The sequence below is a fragment of the Catharus ustulatus genome, chromosome 4 (assembly GCF_009819885.2).
Source record: "Catharus ustulatus isolate bCatUst1 chromosome 4, bCatUst1.pri.v2, whole genome shotgun sequence".
Classification (NCBI taxonomy): Eukaryota; Metazoa; Chordata; class Aves; order Passeriformes; family Turdidae; genus Catharus; species Catharus ustulatus.
The window spans coordinates 35,731,721-35,748,597 of record NC_046224.1 but is presented as its reverse complement, the minus strand read 5'-3'; the positions used below and the strand labels follow the sequence as shown (position 1 = coordinate 35,748,597).

Genomic DNA, 16,877 nt, shown 5'->3' with positions numbered 1-16,877 from the left:
GGTTTTCTGACCTATTTAAAAAAAAAGTGTTTCAAAATGTGCAAATCATGGTGTTACACAGCTAAAAGGAACACTTAAATTGAGTTTTCAGTAGTACCAACTTCTCGTGCTGCTTAAGTCTACCTTAAAAGCACTATTTTTGTAGTGTTTAGTATTCAACTCTGTTTTTCTAGAAAATGTCAATTGTGACTTCTTTTTTCTTATTCTGAAATTACTTCCTGTCATGCTAATTTTAATAAGTAATCTTCACTTTTGTTGTTATGTAATTATTTGCAAGTGTGTGATTTGACAAAAGGTCTACTTGGTTAAAGGCCACATTTGAATCAAAAGCTGTGTTTGTATTAACCTTTGAGAAACATGAGAGGACCGTGCCTAATTACTTAAAAAAAAAACTCAACAAAAATGGATTGTAGCTTGTTGATCTTCTTATTTCTTTGATAACTCAGAGTAATCTTCAAGAAATATGTGGGCTTCTTTCTCAGATTCTTGAAATTTGATCACAGTGCAAAATTGTCCTTTGGCGCAAACCCAGAAATACACATCTTTGCACGATGCACCTGGACATATGTGGCAGGTCTGGTAGAATCAGCTAATTAACAACACAGGCTTAAACAGGCACCTCATCTGGCAGTGTAGTTAGTTGCCTGATGGTGCTCAGCAGGATTTGGTAGTGCTTTTTATTTTTCTATCCTAATGGTCTGCTGCCCACCTAATTTTGCCTTATTGTCAGCCACTACTTACCACAGCTTGAGGCCCTCCCAGGAGGCTAAATTATTATCAAAGGATTAGGGAGATGTAGCCTTGCAGCTCTGACATTTCTGATTACTTGTCTATGCCAGAACAGTAATTAGCTGTGACTAATTAAGAAAAATGTTCCTGCCATAGAAAACCATTTAAAAGAACTGAGAAGTAGAAAAGCAATTGAAAAGCTGAGCAGTGCTCAGATTTGCCGATGCTCTTTAGATTTTCACCAAAGTCTTAACTCATCTTTAATTGCATCTCTTATTTTATGGGGGAAATAGAAAGCTCATGATATGAAAACCACTCTGTAGTTGTCTCATGATCTAACAGAATTTTTTTTTTCTAGTTTTGAAACAGTTGTTTCTTTTCTGGCAAGAGAATCTTAAAGTAAACTGTTGGCAGTGTCACTGTAAAAGTGAGTTATATTGACATGCTCGAGTATAGGAAACTCTTCTGCAAGATGGAACAACATTTTGCAAACTTACTGTTCAAAGTCTTTTTAAAGTTCACTGACTTATTCCTGATGATTTCAAATAGACTCACATCATTTTTCAAGGTAGCAATCTCTATAAAAGAAAAATAGTTCATTTGAAATCGGAAAAATGTAACCTCCGTCTGATTTCAGATAGTATAGAAGTTATCTTTGATTTTTTTTGTTTTGTTTTGTTTTCTGGATTATGCTGAGAAAAAGAGTGCCCACTCTTGGAGAGTGCTGATTATGCAGCAGCAAAGCTCAGTACTGTTGAAATCAGTACACTTACATATGCTTCCGAGTTTGCTACTTCAGGATCAGAATATTCAACACTTTGTAAGCTGTTTTATACTATTGCTGACAGTGTTTCCTCTAGAGAAACATCTTCATTCTTTATGCCATTTTAAATTCTTGAATTTCCGTTTTGTTGTTTACCACATGACCTAAAAAGATATAAAAATTATTTTCTCAAGACATTAAATATCCCATATGCAGTCTGCATTTAGTATTCATGGAATGGATGTCTGACACCTTTTTCAGACCAAATCAATCATATTACTTAAATTTTTCCAGCAGGGGAGTAAGAGACTATGAAATAAATACTCTAATATCTTGCTAAAAGTGCTCTCTGGATATAAAAGGGAAATAGAAGATTATTTTTAGGGCACTAAAACTAATAGCATGGTACTCAGAATTCCTTATATTGCTCTACCCCCTAAATTCCCTGACTTGTGTGAGAAGCTAACTTTTTTTGGAAAGAAAAAAAAAAAACAATGTATAAATTGCTCTGGGTGTTATGAGTCACAACAGGTAAATGTGTGTTAGGAGTCACAAGAGGGAAAACGGGTGTTAGAGGAAAAATGGGGAGGGGAAAAAAATCCTTAAACTTAATATTTTAAAGCCCACCTGATTTTTTTTTTCCCTGAGGGAATTTTTTCAATCAAATAGAACTACAAGGGGGTTTTGCTTGTTTGTTTGGGGAAGGTCTATAACATTGGGAGCTTCCAGTATAGTTTCCTCATACGCATTTCAGGTATACACTGTTCATTCATTTATTACGTTAGTTAAATGGATCTATCTATCACTCACAATATCCATTCATGAAAAGCAAAAACAATTCTATCTAATAAAAGAGAGCTCCTTCCAACATCCAGGCACAATTTAGTCCTTTAACCTTTTTATCCTGCTAGGCATAAAGTAGCAGCATCTCATTCCAGGCACTGCACTTTTTCTTCTTATCTAGATGGCTTGAAATGTGTCTAGCAACTTAATAGAATCAATTGAGTGTGGACAACTATAAAAATATAAAATAGCACTGAAACTTTAGATGAGTCTGTCAGTAAGTGTTAACTGTGGCTGCAGCTTTCACATTCTACACAGTCAAGAGAAATCAATAAGGATTGTACCATTTGTATTGTCTTACCTAATGTTTGTTCACCATGAAGTGCCAGGCACAAGCACCATCTAGGGAATATTGATTTCTTGATGTACTGTAATTCACACAACGTATAAACAGCAGGAGAACCTTGTGGCTTCTCAAACCTTACTTGCAGGTTTGATGTTTATACTTGTATTTCATTTGGGTCAAGCTTAGTTGAAAAAGGAAAGTAAAACAAAACTCTGCATAAGTGTTCACAAATAGACACACAACCACATCATTGATCACATTACAAGAAAAATTGTGCCAGAAACCCTAAGAACAATCTAGCTTTACTATAATGAGTCAGGCATAAAAGAGAGAGATTGCTGTGTTGCAAATCAGAATAGATAAGGATGCTGCAGAGTGCTCTGACACAGATTTGTCAGTGGAAAGAGCTTCTTCACCTGTTTAATCATGAGAAACTGAAGCTTTAGTGCCAACTTAAATGTGCAGAAGTGTTAAACTAAACAGAGATGATTTTCTTTAAATAATTTTCAGGTGTGTCAAGGTAGATTTTCTTAATTTACATTGCATTGAATTTCTTCTGCATTATACTGCACTTAAAGAGCAAGGAAAAAAAGTAAAAATAATGCAGAGATAAATCTGCTCACAAAACCCCCAACACAGCTGTAAAATTTACATAACAGAGAGTGTTCATGGGCAACAGGGTCTGGGATGGAAAGGAGTATACCAGGCACCTGCCCAGTCCAAGGACATTTCTCCAAAGATAAAGGGGAGGAGAGAAGCAAGAGGGAGGCAGGAGGCTGGAACTCTGCTCCACATTAGGGCAGCTCACTGCAGTGCCCAGTTGAAGTGGTGTAAGAGAAGAGTAGCTCCAGCAGTGTGCATCTCCCTGCCAGCTTCACAGCTACATCCAGCTCCATCACATGGCACTGCCATAGCATAAAGAGTAAATGCACAAGTCAAGATTGATGAGGTGGAAAGAAATGAGCTGCCTGTAAATATTCATTCAGAAGAACTCAGGATGGTTTAAATACTGTAATAAAAATATGTACTTGACCTCACTCCACAGGGAGCAGAAGTCTAAGTAGAAGATTCTAGGACAAAAACTACTAAAGTGAGTGTAAAAGCCACAGCACAGATACTGACCCAGTTTCAGTCTATCTCGCTTTTGGTACTGAGATGAAGAATATTATTACTTTAAGAGAGAAATACAACTAAGAGAAGATCTCCTGTGGTCCCTATGATGAGAGTGATTCTCAGGGAGTGAGAATTTCCCAGGGATGAGTGGGCTAAAGCAGGGGTGGGTGTCTTGACTGCATATCTTACAGGCAGAGTGGCTTATAAAAAGGAGGGAGAGTGACTTTTTATAGGGGTATGTAGTGACACAATAAGGAACAGTATTTTTAAACTGAAAGAGCCTAGGTTAGATTAGATATTAGAAAGAAAGTACTTAGAGGGTAGTGAGGCACTGGAACAAGTTGTCCAGAGAGGTTGGAGATGCACCATCCCTGAAAGTGTTGAAGGTCAGGTTGGACAGGATCTTGAGCAACCTGGTCTGGTGAGTGGCATCCTAGCCCATGGCAGGGGGATTGGAACTGAATAATCTGTAATGTCCCTTCCAACTCAAACCATTCTGTGATTCTATAATGTTAGGCATTCACTTAGGAAGACTGCTTAGCATTTGTACAGCTAAGTACATTTGTAGGGCTTTTGAAACTAGAGCCTGAAGCAAGTGTTATAATGAGTAACAACTTGGTCATTTTGCATTATGTTAATTTGTTTATTTTGAGGATTCAAGCTGGCTTTCATTTCAGGGTCACTCAAGTGATGTTCCCCATTCTGTGCCTTGGAGGATGTTTGTGCATGTACCCAAACTGCAATACAACACAGTGCAGCAAGACTGACAGTGTTTGCTCCACAGAGTTTAGCACCAGAATAACCTATGGAAGTTTTGTTCACAGATGCAATGCATACCTAGAGTGGAGCAGAGAAACTGTTTATACTGTCAGTCTCTCACAGTCATGAGTATCATGTTAGTTCCTACTGTTTAAAATCAGAACAGAAACATTACATATGTCCAGATATGGAAAGAAGTTACATTTGTCTAATTTTGCGAATTTCAGTTTCCCAGTTTATCTGCCATATGTGAAGAAGCCAGAAAAAAATGAAGATTATTAACATTTTAAAGTAGCATAAATATTGTAAATTGCTGTTTAACAACCAATATGAAATACAAGGGAAGAAGAGTACTGTATATTTTGCATTAAAAGTCTGTATTTATTTGTAAATTGACAGCAGATCTGTAGCAACTAGCCATCTTCTAAATAGAAGCCAAAAATATGAAAAACTTACTTTCCTTCTAAAAGATAAGCTTTTCATATGTTAGACGTTTTCTCGTTTTTCAGAACTATATCCTTTTTGATCAGGAGTTTCAAAGATGCTTAATATGCTTTTAAATGAGCCATATTTTTTCTTTTCTTCTCATTATTGGTTTCTGAAAATTAATTTTGTTTCCTTTTGTCAACAAAATATCCCATCCAACAACTGTTCACGTGTTTGTTGTCATAAGTCTTTCTGAACAAGGTATTTCCATCAAGCTTTGGGTTCCTTTTTCTGTTGAGCTCCTTTCCCTTTTCCCCTGATTGCTTTGGGAGTGGCAGTGGGAATCCTTCATTCAAATAGGCAGAAAAGAGACTGACTGTAGACTAAAGTATTTGTTCTTAAGAAAAACAAAATGCATTCTGAGCTTCCTGGGAGGTTGCAGTAATGGCACAAAAAAAAAAAGGAAAGGCAAAAGCCAAAGGAAGCATCCCACTGGAAGGAAGAAAGAAAAACTTTCTTCCTTGGCCAAGTAGAGTGCAAGAAGCAAGTTCTTAAATCTACTATAATCACATTTAGGAAAAAAAAAAAATGGGGAGCTGGAGGGTGGGAGGGGGAGGAAGAAATTAAAATGGGGGGGGAAGACTCAGAGTTTGTAATTTCAAATTACTAAACTTACAAAATCTTGTATCAGAAATATGAAATGATGAAGCAGACAGTGGTGTCTGATTCCTTTCTCACCTCTCTTTTCCTGATGCATATACCTGCAATTTAGACTGTCAACATTTTTGCACATTCTTAAGACAAGGTTTAAAACATCACTTAGTATTCCAGGCCCAGAGGAGGAAGAAAAACACAGAAGGTGGAAGAAAGCCTGAGATGTTTCCAGGAAGATGCCTGGATAAATGGTGCCAAGCATTAGGAGTGTAAGACACCAGTGAGGTGAAAAAGGAATGTGTCAGAGGCTTTGTGCAAAGGAGGAGCTCATGAGGGAACACAGGAGCATTACAGCAGAAATAAGTGATACAGCAATGGGAGGACTTCTGGACAAGTCCTTCAATGAAAATCTAGGAAGCGACTGTAGCGAAATGGGGAATAGAGTTTTTGTATTTGACACAATATTGATTTAATCACTTGGCATTTTCCAGATCAAGGGGTTTTAAATATCTGAATTGGGGGTTTTTTGGTTTTTATTTTTTTTGTATAAGGAAGAATCTCCATTTGTTTGTCCTTCCTGCTAATTGCATGGCTCCAATGAAGCCAACTCCATAGATTTTCCACTCATGCTTAGTTTAATTTTAATTTCTTTCAGTTTATCTTAAATAGAAGTTCCTAGGGGAAAAAATATATATATACATATGCAAAAGGAATAAATTTGGTAGCATCATGATGACCACTCCTGACTTAGAGGGTGCTTTCAGTTACCAAGACTTCCCAGCTTTCAGAAGAATGTATGAACTCATCAGTGTTGAGGTAAAAATCTTCATTTAAGTAGATTATATCTATACCTAACTGGAAAATACAGCTATACCTTCTAAACCTCCGAGAATTTTCAAAAACACTACGAATTGCATTTGTGTCCCTCATTATCTTTAACATTACACAAAGGCAATCAGTATGACTATTTGTATTTTGCAAAAAGGAAAATAAATTATGAAATTTAAATCAGAACCTTTTTTAGGCTTTTGCTGTTTGCATTTTTAAGAAATAACTTTTTTTTTCACTATTTAGCTTTTTTAAAATGTCCTAAAAGTACCATGGTCTGCTTGTAGTGCTCTCTATCATAAACTTGAAGAAATGTAATAGCATTTAATAAAAACTAGACAGTTTTGCACTTAAATTTTAACCTGCTCATATTTTGTTGTATATTAGCTCATTATTATTTTCTCATTTTAGCTTATGCTGCATTTGGTGTGCAGTGTCTTTAGTGAGAAGTATACTTTTTGTTTCTGGTAGGGAGAATAAAGCTGAAGGAAGTAGAAACATCCTGTTGTTGTCTGAGTGACCAAGTTCCTGATCAATAGTGTGATAAAGGCTTCCACAGGAGCATAAAATGCAGTTCCTAGAAAAGCTGTTCTCCTGCCATACTCAGCAGAGAAGGCATTATGACAATGTCCATTTATCAAGAGCAGCCAAGGTATAGAAACTCTACGGGGTCTTGTGTCTTAGGCGTTAGGGATACTGGCCCTAGAAGAACTAAACCATTGTGTATTGCTATGTATTGAGCCTCCTTCCAGGTGGCAAACAGCTGCACCTTTTTATAAATCTTCAAAAATAAATTTGAAGTGCTTGCTTTCAGCTGATAAGGGTTATATTTAATTGAACCATTCTGCGAATGTTATAGCTCAGGCACCCAGAAAGATGGTGAATATTTATCATATTTGTTTTGTATTTCCACCGGTCAGCAGAATAATGAAATTCCTTAACTACTTCTCTTTAACTTGCCTGAAGAAAGCACGGTATGTTGCTAAATCGCTTTTCAGTAGCCCTGCCGAGAAACAACTTTAATCCTTGTTAGAAAATTGCAGAGTCTGGGCCTGACAAAGAGCTCATGCCTGGCGCATTGTGAGCGCTGGGAGCGGGGCGAGGGGAGCCCTTTACAGCTGCGTGCCTCTAGCCCGTCTGAGCTGCACTATTTAGGCGAGGAGGTTTGTCAATTCCTCCTGACAATGGAACGAGTTTTTCAGTGCCTGTAGCTGCGCCGAGCCCCGTTGGGGATCAATGCTGGCCATTCAAGCTGCACCCTCTTTCATTGCTTTGGTTTGTTAATTTAAGACTAAAGGTCTGCTGAGGGGGTTTAGGGTGTTTAAGAAAGCTGATGAACTGTTTAAGAAATCTGATGAACTGAGAGCGTTTATAGCTCTGGTGTGGCAACTATTGGCACTGAGGGAGCTGTGTCCTTGTTGACCCTCTTGTTATTAAAAATGCACAAGTGCTGCGCTTCTCAATATTTCAACACTCTTTCATTGTCAATACCACCTTCTGAGCCCTTCAGCTTGTTGCTTGCTCTAAAGATCTTCTTAGATTGGGTTTGAAAACTTCACCTTAAACACTAGATTAGACTGATGTTCTGTTTTCCGTGCTCCTGTTGATTTGTTGAACCTTCCCAGGGCTGGAAAGCAAGTAGCAGCTTGATGGGGAGACGGGCTGCTAATATGATTTACCAGTGTACAGTCATGCACAATAAGTGTGAATAAATACAGGGGTCTCACAGAGTCAACCCTAGCCTTTCCTTTTCTCTTATTTTTTACTTTGAAAGAGGTATCTCAGGAAAATGAAGTGAGTAATGCATGCCCTTACAGGAGCTGGATGGGCTGTGAATAAGGAGAGAGGAGGAAATTGTGAGGCAAACATTTTTTTTTAAGTGGTTGGCTGGTGTTATTTGCTGATTTAGAAAAAATATATAATAAGCACTTACTGCTTTACTCTTGCATAGACAAGAGCAAAGAATGCGGCAGTAGCACCATATAATGAACACCTGCAAGAGATGCATTGTCCTTTCCCTGCTATTGTTACTAATGGGAAAGTTACTTTTTCTTAAAATTTGTTAAATCGATTGTCGTTGTTGCTGCTGCTGCTGGCTGTTTTAATTGGGTAATCTCAGGCCAATTATCCAATCAGTGAAGTTTTGGGGTTTGCAATAGATTCCCGTCACTCACAGTAGATCCATCCCTACTTCTCTAACATGCTCATGGTTGTCAAAATGTGTGGCCTTGGGTTCTCTGAGAGGAATTTGCAAGGAATTTTTTTAACAGACTCAAGAAGAAGTTATGGGGAAATCTTTATTTTCTTGTTGTGAAGTCCAGCAGATTTAATTTATGCAGCTCCAGCCTATATTAAGTCCTCAAAATTAGTGGATATAAAACCAATCATTAACAAGAATCCTACCCACAAATACCTCTGGGAGGGAATTCTACAAATATCCTGAATATGATTTTTATTAAAAATATTGTGACAAAAATATTTTTTCCTAATAAAACCACGGTCATATTTTTTTTCTGAATAAGATATGTTGACAGAAAAGGAAGTACTGTAGTATCTTTTCACAATCACCAAATTAAACATTTGTACTGAATGTTTACTGCATCAAAGCTAGACAGGAAAAAAATATTATATTGCTTTCATCCCTAAAGTTGAACAGAAATTTAATGTCCTGCAATGTCTTAGCTTTGTTTTCAGTGCATGTAAAAATATCAGGTATGTAGAGTCAAAGTTTTACTGCATCCATCTTATATAAGTTTTCTGGCTGGGCTTTAAAATATCTTGCTATAAAACTGGAACAGTCTATTGTCAGTAATCTGTCACTGTTCAGTATTGTTGCATGGAAAAATCAGTGTCAGAATTTTCAGTCCTGTCTGTAGGTTGTTTGTCTGAGCAAGTTTGAGCCCGTTCTGCTTTCTACTTGATACAAAGAAGTACATAACAGATGCATTACTGGAAGAATATCAGTTTTCAAAAGGCTCCCCTACTAAAATAGTTCTCTTTACCAGGATTGTGTTCATAATTAAAAGCAGTAGAGTCTGAGTGATAATCTAATTTCTTGTCTTATCATATTGCATTTGGGTAGAATGTTTGAAGTAGGAATTTTTATGTTTATTTAGATCAATTGAGTTCAATTAATAAGCACAATTGTATTTTATTTTCTAGACATCTGTATACATACAACACTTGTCATATAGTTTACCACTTAGTAACAAATCTGTCACATTAAAAATATTTTGCAGGTACTTACAAAGAAAATCAATACCAGCATGCATGTTAGGGATGAAATAAATTAAATAGGATAAGAATGTCATTCAGTGATTAAAAAACAGTATTTTATGGATATCTAATCAGTCCCACATTTTAGTGACTAAATCAAATTACTTTTATTAAATATGTGGCTTTTGTGGTGCATTTTTCCACTTACGTAAAATTGTAAATTAATAAGAAAAAGTCTGAAAAGTAAAAGTATTTATTTTCTGTGATTCATAATTAAAATAGAATCTAACACATTTGACAAAATAAACTTAAAACTTCTCTTAAAACTAATAGTTATAATGTGATGAGACTGTTCCTTGTAAGGAAATGGTATTTGTAGTTATTTACTGTATGTCTTTCAAGCGTTTTACAGAGAACTTACTTTTTAATGGAAGAATTCTATTTCTTTCTTTTGTTACTCCAGTAGTGAGTAATTTGTCTTCATATTTTCAGTATATATTATATTTTATTTGTTCATGTGGAGGTGGATAATGAGATATATTAGATACTTCCTTTGAATTACTTTCACAAAATATACCTTGCCTAACATGCTGCATTTTAAAATATGCACATGATTTCCTCTCTTTGCATATCTCTGTATTTTGTAAAGACATGGGAAATTATATCAGAAAATAATTTAAACCTCTTTCCTGTGGGAAAGAGACTAGAAACAGAGTTATGACAAACTCTTTTAATCTCTCACTATTAAAATGAAAAAAAAAAATCCCTTCCTTTTTACAGTTTGACTAAATGGCATCTGATTGTGATTTTACAGTAGGGGGGAAAGTGCTACAACTGTATTTAGTAAAATCTCTTCTAATCTAGTTAATGTGAAAGAATTATTACAGTAGCTATTTGGAACTGAGCATTTTTTACAGTAACATAGACACCAACAGCAGAGGGCTTATTCTTAACCCATCCATTTGTGAAGTGTTGAGTGAAAACATACCATGCCTAAGACATAAAAAGGAAATAAGGTAGGCTATAATTATAATTAGTAATTAATGTAAACCAAAACCTTAATATGGTTGTTTTGGAAAGGGTGGAGTGGTGTTTTGATCATATTTAAAAACAGTTTCCAGGGATTCTTGGTATTTTTTACTTAATGATGAAGTGGTTAAAAAAAAAATATATAAGAAAAAGACAAACTTATTCTCTGGTGCTGCTTCCTGTTTGGATTGAAAAATCTAGTTACTTTAAATTCTCCCTCAAGATACCCTACCAATTTCTATCCTTGCTGTTTTAGCTGTCAATTCTCTGCTGTAATTGTATCTTTAATATCCATTCTCACTGACAGATAACAAAGTGCATAACGCTATTTTGCTTGAACATGTTGTAACTGAAAGATAAAATGGCAGGTGCTAATTCATGTAAAGAATGGTTTAGGTCAAGTTATTTGATTTCCTACTGACCCATGCAATTCTCATAACAGGAAATTATATCATTGTTGACTTCAAGTGCTGATCTGTGATCATTTCAAAGTGTTTCATTACCTCTCATTACCAAATCTGTTAAATGAATACTACAGGGTTATTTGGTGGTGTTTGTTGTTGGTCTTTTTTATCCTTCTTTTCAGCAATGGTATAGCAACTCCATGAAAGTCATATGCATGTGGTTGGCTGACAGATTAGACGTTCAGCTTCACATCTACCAGCTGAAGACTCTCATCAAGATAGTGAAGGTAAATAAAATATGTTTGTATTAGACTGCATAGTAAAGAGAGAAAAGTAATAAAGTAATAACATGGATGATCAACCTCAAATTTAAAAAATGTGGAATAAAGTTGTAAACTTATGTAGTTTTAGGTTGGGATTTTTTTTCCCCACAGTTGCAGCAAATTCCAGAATAAAATAACTTATTAAACCCCTTAATGTTAATTATCTGTGCACTAGTATTTATCATAAATTATGGACTTGGAGACAATTTAGATAGTTCCAAATAATTTTGCAGCTAGCTGTACAGCATTGCTGTGTAATTATTCTTACTAAATTATTATTTGTCTTGTTACTGAATTTTTGTTTTACCTAAATAATTTCAATAGTGTTCCCTCTCCATTTTCCCCCTTTTCCTAAAAAAAGGAACTATTTTCTTTTTTATGCACGTGTAATTACTAGGCTTAATTGCAAACAGTATTGAATGTTAGATAACATTTTCTAACCTTTCATACTCAGGGATAAGTATCGATGGACATACCAATCCCTCCACTTCAGTTCTCAGTTGTTTACATTGGCCAACGTCAAATGCTTCCAAGGAGAGTGTAACATGCCTTGCAGTAGGCAATTATGGGTTAACCTACCATAAAAGAAAGTTTCCTCCTAACTCCCTTTCAGATCTTAGTTGATACCCTTAGGCAAGGGACAGAAAACATTTCAGATTTTTTTCCTTTTAATTCTGTCTTGTTGAACTTTGGACATTCTTGTTATCTGTACAAATGTGGAGTAAGAAACACCTGTTGTCAGTAGTGACCTTGATTTCTTAAAAATATTTTCTCATGAAGTTTATGCAAGACTATAAATTCAGAAGCATTTTAACTCGTGGTCACCAGAATTGCCACTGCAGCTTTCAGGATTCACTAGCAAAAAGGAACAGAAAAAAGAGAAATGACAGAAAACAGTCATAATAATGATGATGGCATCATGGCTCCCTGAAACACCCAACAGCTTTGCTGTTCTTGACCTTAACTGATTTCTATGGGAGCAGGATTTGGCTCTTCACTTGATTGTGTGCCCAAATGGCAAAAGCAGTTTGCTGTTCCTTGTTAAAAGCTGTTCTCAAATGAATTGCAAAATCATAAAATGGTTTGGGTTGGAAGCAACCTTAAATATTATCTAGTTCCAACCCCTCTGCCATGGGCAGGGACACCTCTGACTAGACCAGGCTGCTCAGAGCTCCATCCAGCCTGGCCTTGACTTCCAGGGATGGGGCATCCATAACTTACCTGGGCAACTTGTTCCAGTGCCTCGCCACCCTCACAGTAGAGACCTTTACAAATATCTAATCTAAACCTACTCTTAGTTTGAATCCATTCCCTCTTGTTCTTTCACTCCATGCCCTTATAAAAAATCCCTTTTCAAGGTAGTTACCATGCTCTGAGGAAGAGGATAGGTGTTAAAGGATCTAAAACCTGTGCCCTATGAGATGTAAGAATGGTCAGGCTAAATTGTACAAGAGAAATATCACCAGGAAGATTAAAGGAAACTCTTACAGAACTGAATTTCAGGTGAATGAGAAGCACTGCCAACCTGCCTTCCCTCTGCCTCCTGGCACACTGGTGAGCCTTGTTTAAAAGCAGGAGGCTCCCACTGTAGGTGGGAACACTGCTTCTGGCCTCTTTGTGCCTGTATAGCGGGCTCTGCATGTAAATTCCAACTGTGTTATTCCATGGCACCCTCTATGGATCATAAAAACTGAAGAAGATAATATCAATCATATTGGTTCTGGAAAACAGAAAATTTTGTGGACCTTGGTTTTGGTGGGTGAAGATAGAACTGGTAAAATGGGAATTCTGCAGACAACAGGCTGTTGGGAAATACAGAACAATGGCTCAAGAAGAGAAGAGTACCATAAGAAACTTTTCCTACTTCAACCCAGCTGCAGAGAGATGTGGGGAGGTGCAGGTCCTCCAAACTAGAATGAATGATGGCACTTTTGTGTTTGCTTTAGGGAAAAAATAAACAACAAGCAAACAAAAAACCAAAACAAACAAAAAAATCCCACAAGAAAAATCTAGGAGGCTGTTTTGCTCCTGCCACTTCTTAAAAATATTTTTTAAAAAACAACAAAAAAAAATTTTAACAAACAAATAATAAACAAAACCCAAACAAACAACAACCAAAAAAACACCAGTAAACCGCCAAATAAGTAGTAGATCATTTTGGAAGGACACAGGATGAGTCTTGGATGCAACAAGAGTAGAGGCATTATTAAGAAAGCCTAGAAGAAGAAACATTGTTCCTTTATTCTCTTTAAAGGCTTATGATGGCATAAGGGTTTCGTTAGATGTCTGAGACACATGCAGAGGGATGTGACTAAAGAAGGGTCAAGGACCAAGAAAGTTAGGGAGAAATGAAAAATTAAGCTTGGAAGTGAACATTATTATCCTGCAAAACTATGTCAAGAGAAGAGCAATGTCTGAACCCCAGAGTGCTGGTCTGAGAATGGGAAGAATACAATGTAAAAGTGAAGGAAATTGCTGTAGGACCCGTTAACAGCATCAAAGCAAAATTGAATGCACAGTGTTATAAAAAAGGAATGCAATGGTGACACTTGAAAAATACCAGGAGGGGTACTTGCAGGAGTGTGTGAGCAAAACATAAGCTGCATCCATTGACTCTGACGTTGACCCGTGAAAGTCAAATAAATCTCAGTTGCAGTGATTCAAACAAGGCTTAAATAATCATCATAGTGGCAGAAAAAAAATCTCCCAACTGAATGTTACCCGTTTTAAAAGTGGTCTTTTGCAGTTCTCTGAAGTATGGAGTGAAATAAGATCAAATCTTTTCTTTCTCTAAGGGTTGAACATGGTCTCTTCCTCAGGCAGAGGAATTGGCCTTATAGCCCTTAATTATCTTCCGTTTTCTTTTCCCCATATTCTCTTCCAAAACATTGAGAATTTGTAGTGGTAGCATATACAAAATAAAAAACTGCCTAGATCAACTTATCCTTTTTAAGTCTTTAAAGGTAATATCAGGGAAGATAATTTCAAATATGTTACAATTTAAAAATAAAGTATATGGGTGATTTTTCCATATACTTACTTGAACATAGCATAGATGAATAAAACAATTCCACTCATAATTCTTACATGATGGAAAAAGCAAAGAAGAAAGTTGTATCTGCTTGTTCATGGGAAAGATGAAAAATATGAATACCAGGGAAAGAAAATCTCCTAGAATGAAAAAAAAAAAAGTGGATGTGAATCAAAATCTAGAGACTTAGAATGTCAATTACTTAGTAGTCACCTGATAAATTCTGGTACTATGTAGTATAGATCATAATCTGTATTCATTATTAGAGCAATACATATATATTACATCATATTGTAATATATAATCATTATTTTTCCACATTTGGCATGTAAACGTAAAGAGAAATATAAATAAAGTCACATTATGGGGGAAAGGTCAGGCATTTACATTTCCTGTGAAATGACAGAACTGAACTACCTATAGCCAAATTCACATTTCAATTGGTATTTAGAAAAATTCTCAGCCGGAGTCTTATTGAATATATGAAACAAATGGAAATGACTGAGAAATCAGCAGTTAGAGTATGCTATAGCACAAAATACAGGAATGACCATCTTATTAGAAATGACCATCAGATTAGAATCTCTAGAGTTTGTAGAAATGTCATGCAGCCCAAAAACTAAGGCCATAAAATCTTTATCAAGGTGTTAAGTCCCTAACCTGCAGGAGGAATAAACCTGTGCTACTGGCTAGAAATGGCCAGTCTATAGAGAAAGAGTACTCAGACTTGCTGGAGTCCAATTCAGGATATTTTACTTTTGCCACAGAAAACCTACCGAGACTTCAGGTTGCAAGGCGTGATGGAGGGGACGCTGAACAGCAAAACCTACGACACCGTGCACAGCCGCCTGACTGTAGAGGAAGCCACAGTCTCAGTCACGGATGCAGGAGGACTTCAGGGCATTACGATGAAAGACAGTGATGAGGAGGAAGGATGATGTTATTTCACAAAGCATTCAGAGCTGGCGATGATGGTCTGAGGGTGGGGTTTATCTTTGCCTTGGGGTTTTTTGGTAACTTGTCCTTGTAATTGCATTTATAGTTTTGCCTTATATCAGTGCAGAGATGCAATTTGCTCCATTAAAAAAGAGAGATTATAAGAGGAAAAGTGCCAAGGACTTTTGAGAATAATGGTTGTAGCATATTTTTATGTATAGCTTTGCTTAGGGCTGCAAAAACACTGGCATGGAGTTTGAGTTCCACTTGTGGTTACATTTCTTTCCCTTTTGTTAGCTACCATTCATTCTTGTATCTCCATCTGATATTGATGTCCTGTGCAGAAACAAGATGTGTGTCGCACTTAAAACACAACTATACAGGAAATCATCCTTGGAATGAGTCAATGCCCTAGGTTAAAAAAAAAAAAAAAAAGTGTATTTTCAGGATTACAATTTGTTTACCTTTTTTGTGCTTAATTTTACATTGTTATGTGATGTGCATTAAAAATTTTAATCTTGGTTCTTTGTATATTGAGGTTGGTATATAAGCAGAAGAACTTCAAGGACAGTCAAACACGTACAAACTGCTTAGGAGTGTCATGTCTATTCATTTTGCAAGTTTAAAGATCTCCCATCCTGTTGGATGTCAGTGAGCTTGCTGTCTATGTTTGTATTTTTGTGAAAATTTTCAGGCAATAACAACACATTTTGTCGTGGCCATTTATGTATCTACCCAAGTTTGTATAGAATTCTACAATTAAAAGATGTTTTCAGTATTTCAAACAATTTAAACCATTGTATGATTCCTCATGAGAATGAGAGTTTTTTTAATTATTTCATATACATAGTGATTTATAGCAAATATGTTTCTTTTATAGAGCAGATATATATAGCAAACAAATACCCAAGGACACAGTGCCTTGAAAAAGGAAAAAAGCAAACAAAATCCTCTCAGTAGCAGATGAAGAGACAGGGCCCACTGCCTGCTTTTTGATGCCCTCAGGATGAACTAGAAAGAATTCAAATTTTCATCCAAACTCACAGAGCTTTCTTTTTTTTTTTTTTTTTTTTTTTGTGAGACCATGACTAATTCCTGAGTTTATGCACATAAAATCAGAAAGAGCACAGATGACACCCAAAAAAGTAATAATAGGTTGCTGAGGTCCTTGTTGAGCCATAGTGTTATACCTAAGAGGCTTTACTGAGGAACTGCTGTGGGTTTACAAGGCTGATGTGAGGTTTCTGTGCAAGAAAGGATTTCAGGGGTCTATTGCGAGCATGCAGGACTACAGGAACTGAGATTGAGAGCTGCAGGGAAGGTGGCTTTCAACACACTTGGCAGCTCAGCCAAGCAGGGAAGGGCAAGTTACGCTTCTCCTACGTGTCTAGCAAGAAATCCTAAGCGGCAATTTTTTTCTGTGTCAAACCAGCCTAATCATCCCATGAGCTGAGGTGAATTCAGCTACAAGGACGAACTGGGAGCTGGTAAGGTAGACCATGCTGTTCAGCTCTTCATCATCATCTCTGCTGGGCTG

The 16,877-nt window shown here is 36.5% G+C and overlaps 1 protein-coding gene across 8 annotated transcripts in view; it reads left to right on the top strand.

Moving 5' to 3' along the window:
- Positions 1 to 16,134, top strand: part of CADPS2 (calcium dependent secretion activator 2) — a 292,254-nt gene extending 276,120 nt beyond the window's left edge. For all 8 annotated transcript variants that reach the window (XM_033057248.2, XM_033057245.2, XM_033057247.2 and 5 more), the window contains 2 exons: positions 11,233 to 11,337; positions 15,172 to 16,134. In XM_033057248.2, the coding sequence (XP_032913139.1) occupies positions 11,233 to 11,337; positions 15,172 to 15,342 (276 nt within the window). In that variant the 3' untranslated portion in view covers positions 15,343 to 16,134. The remainder of the gene's footprint in view (positions 1 to 11,232; positions 11,338 to 15,171) is intronic.
- The last annotated feature ends 743 nt before the right edge of the window (positions 16,135 to 16,877 follow it).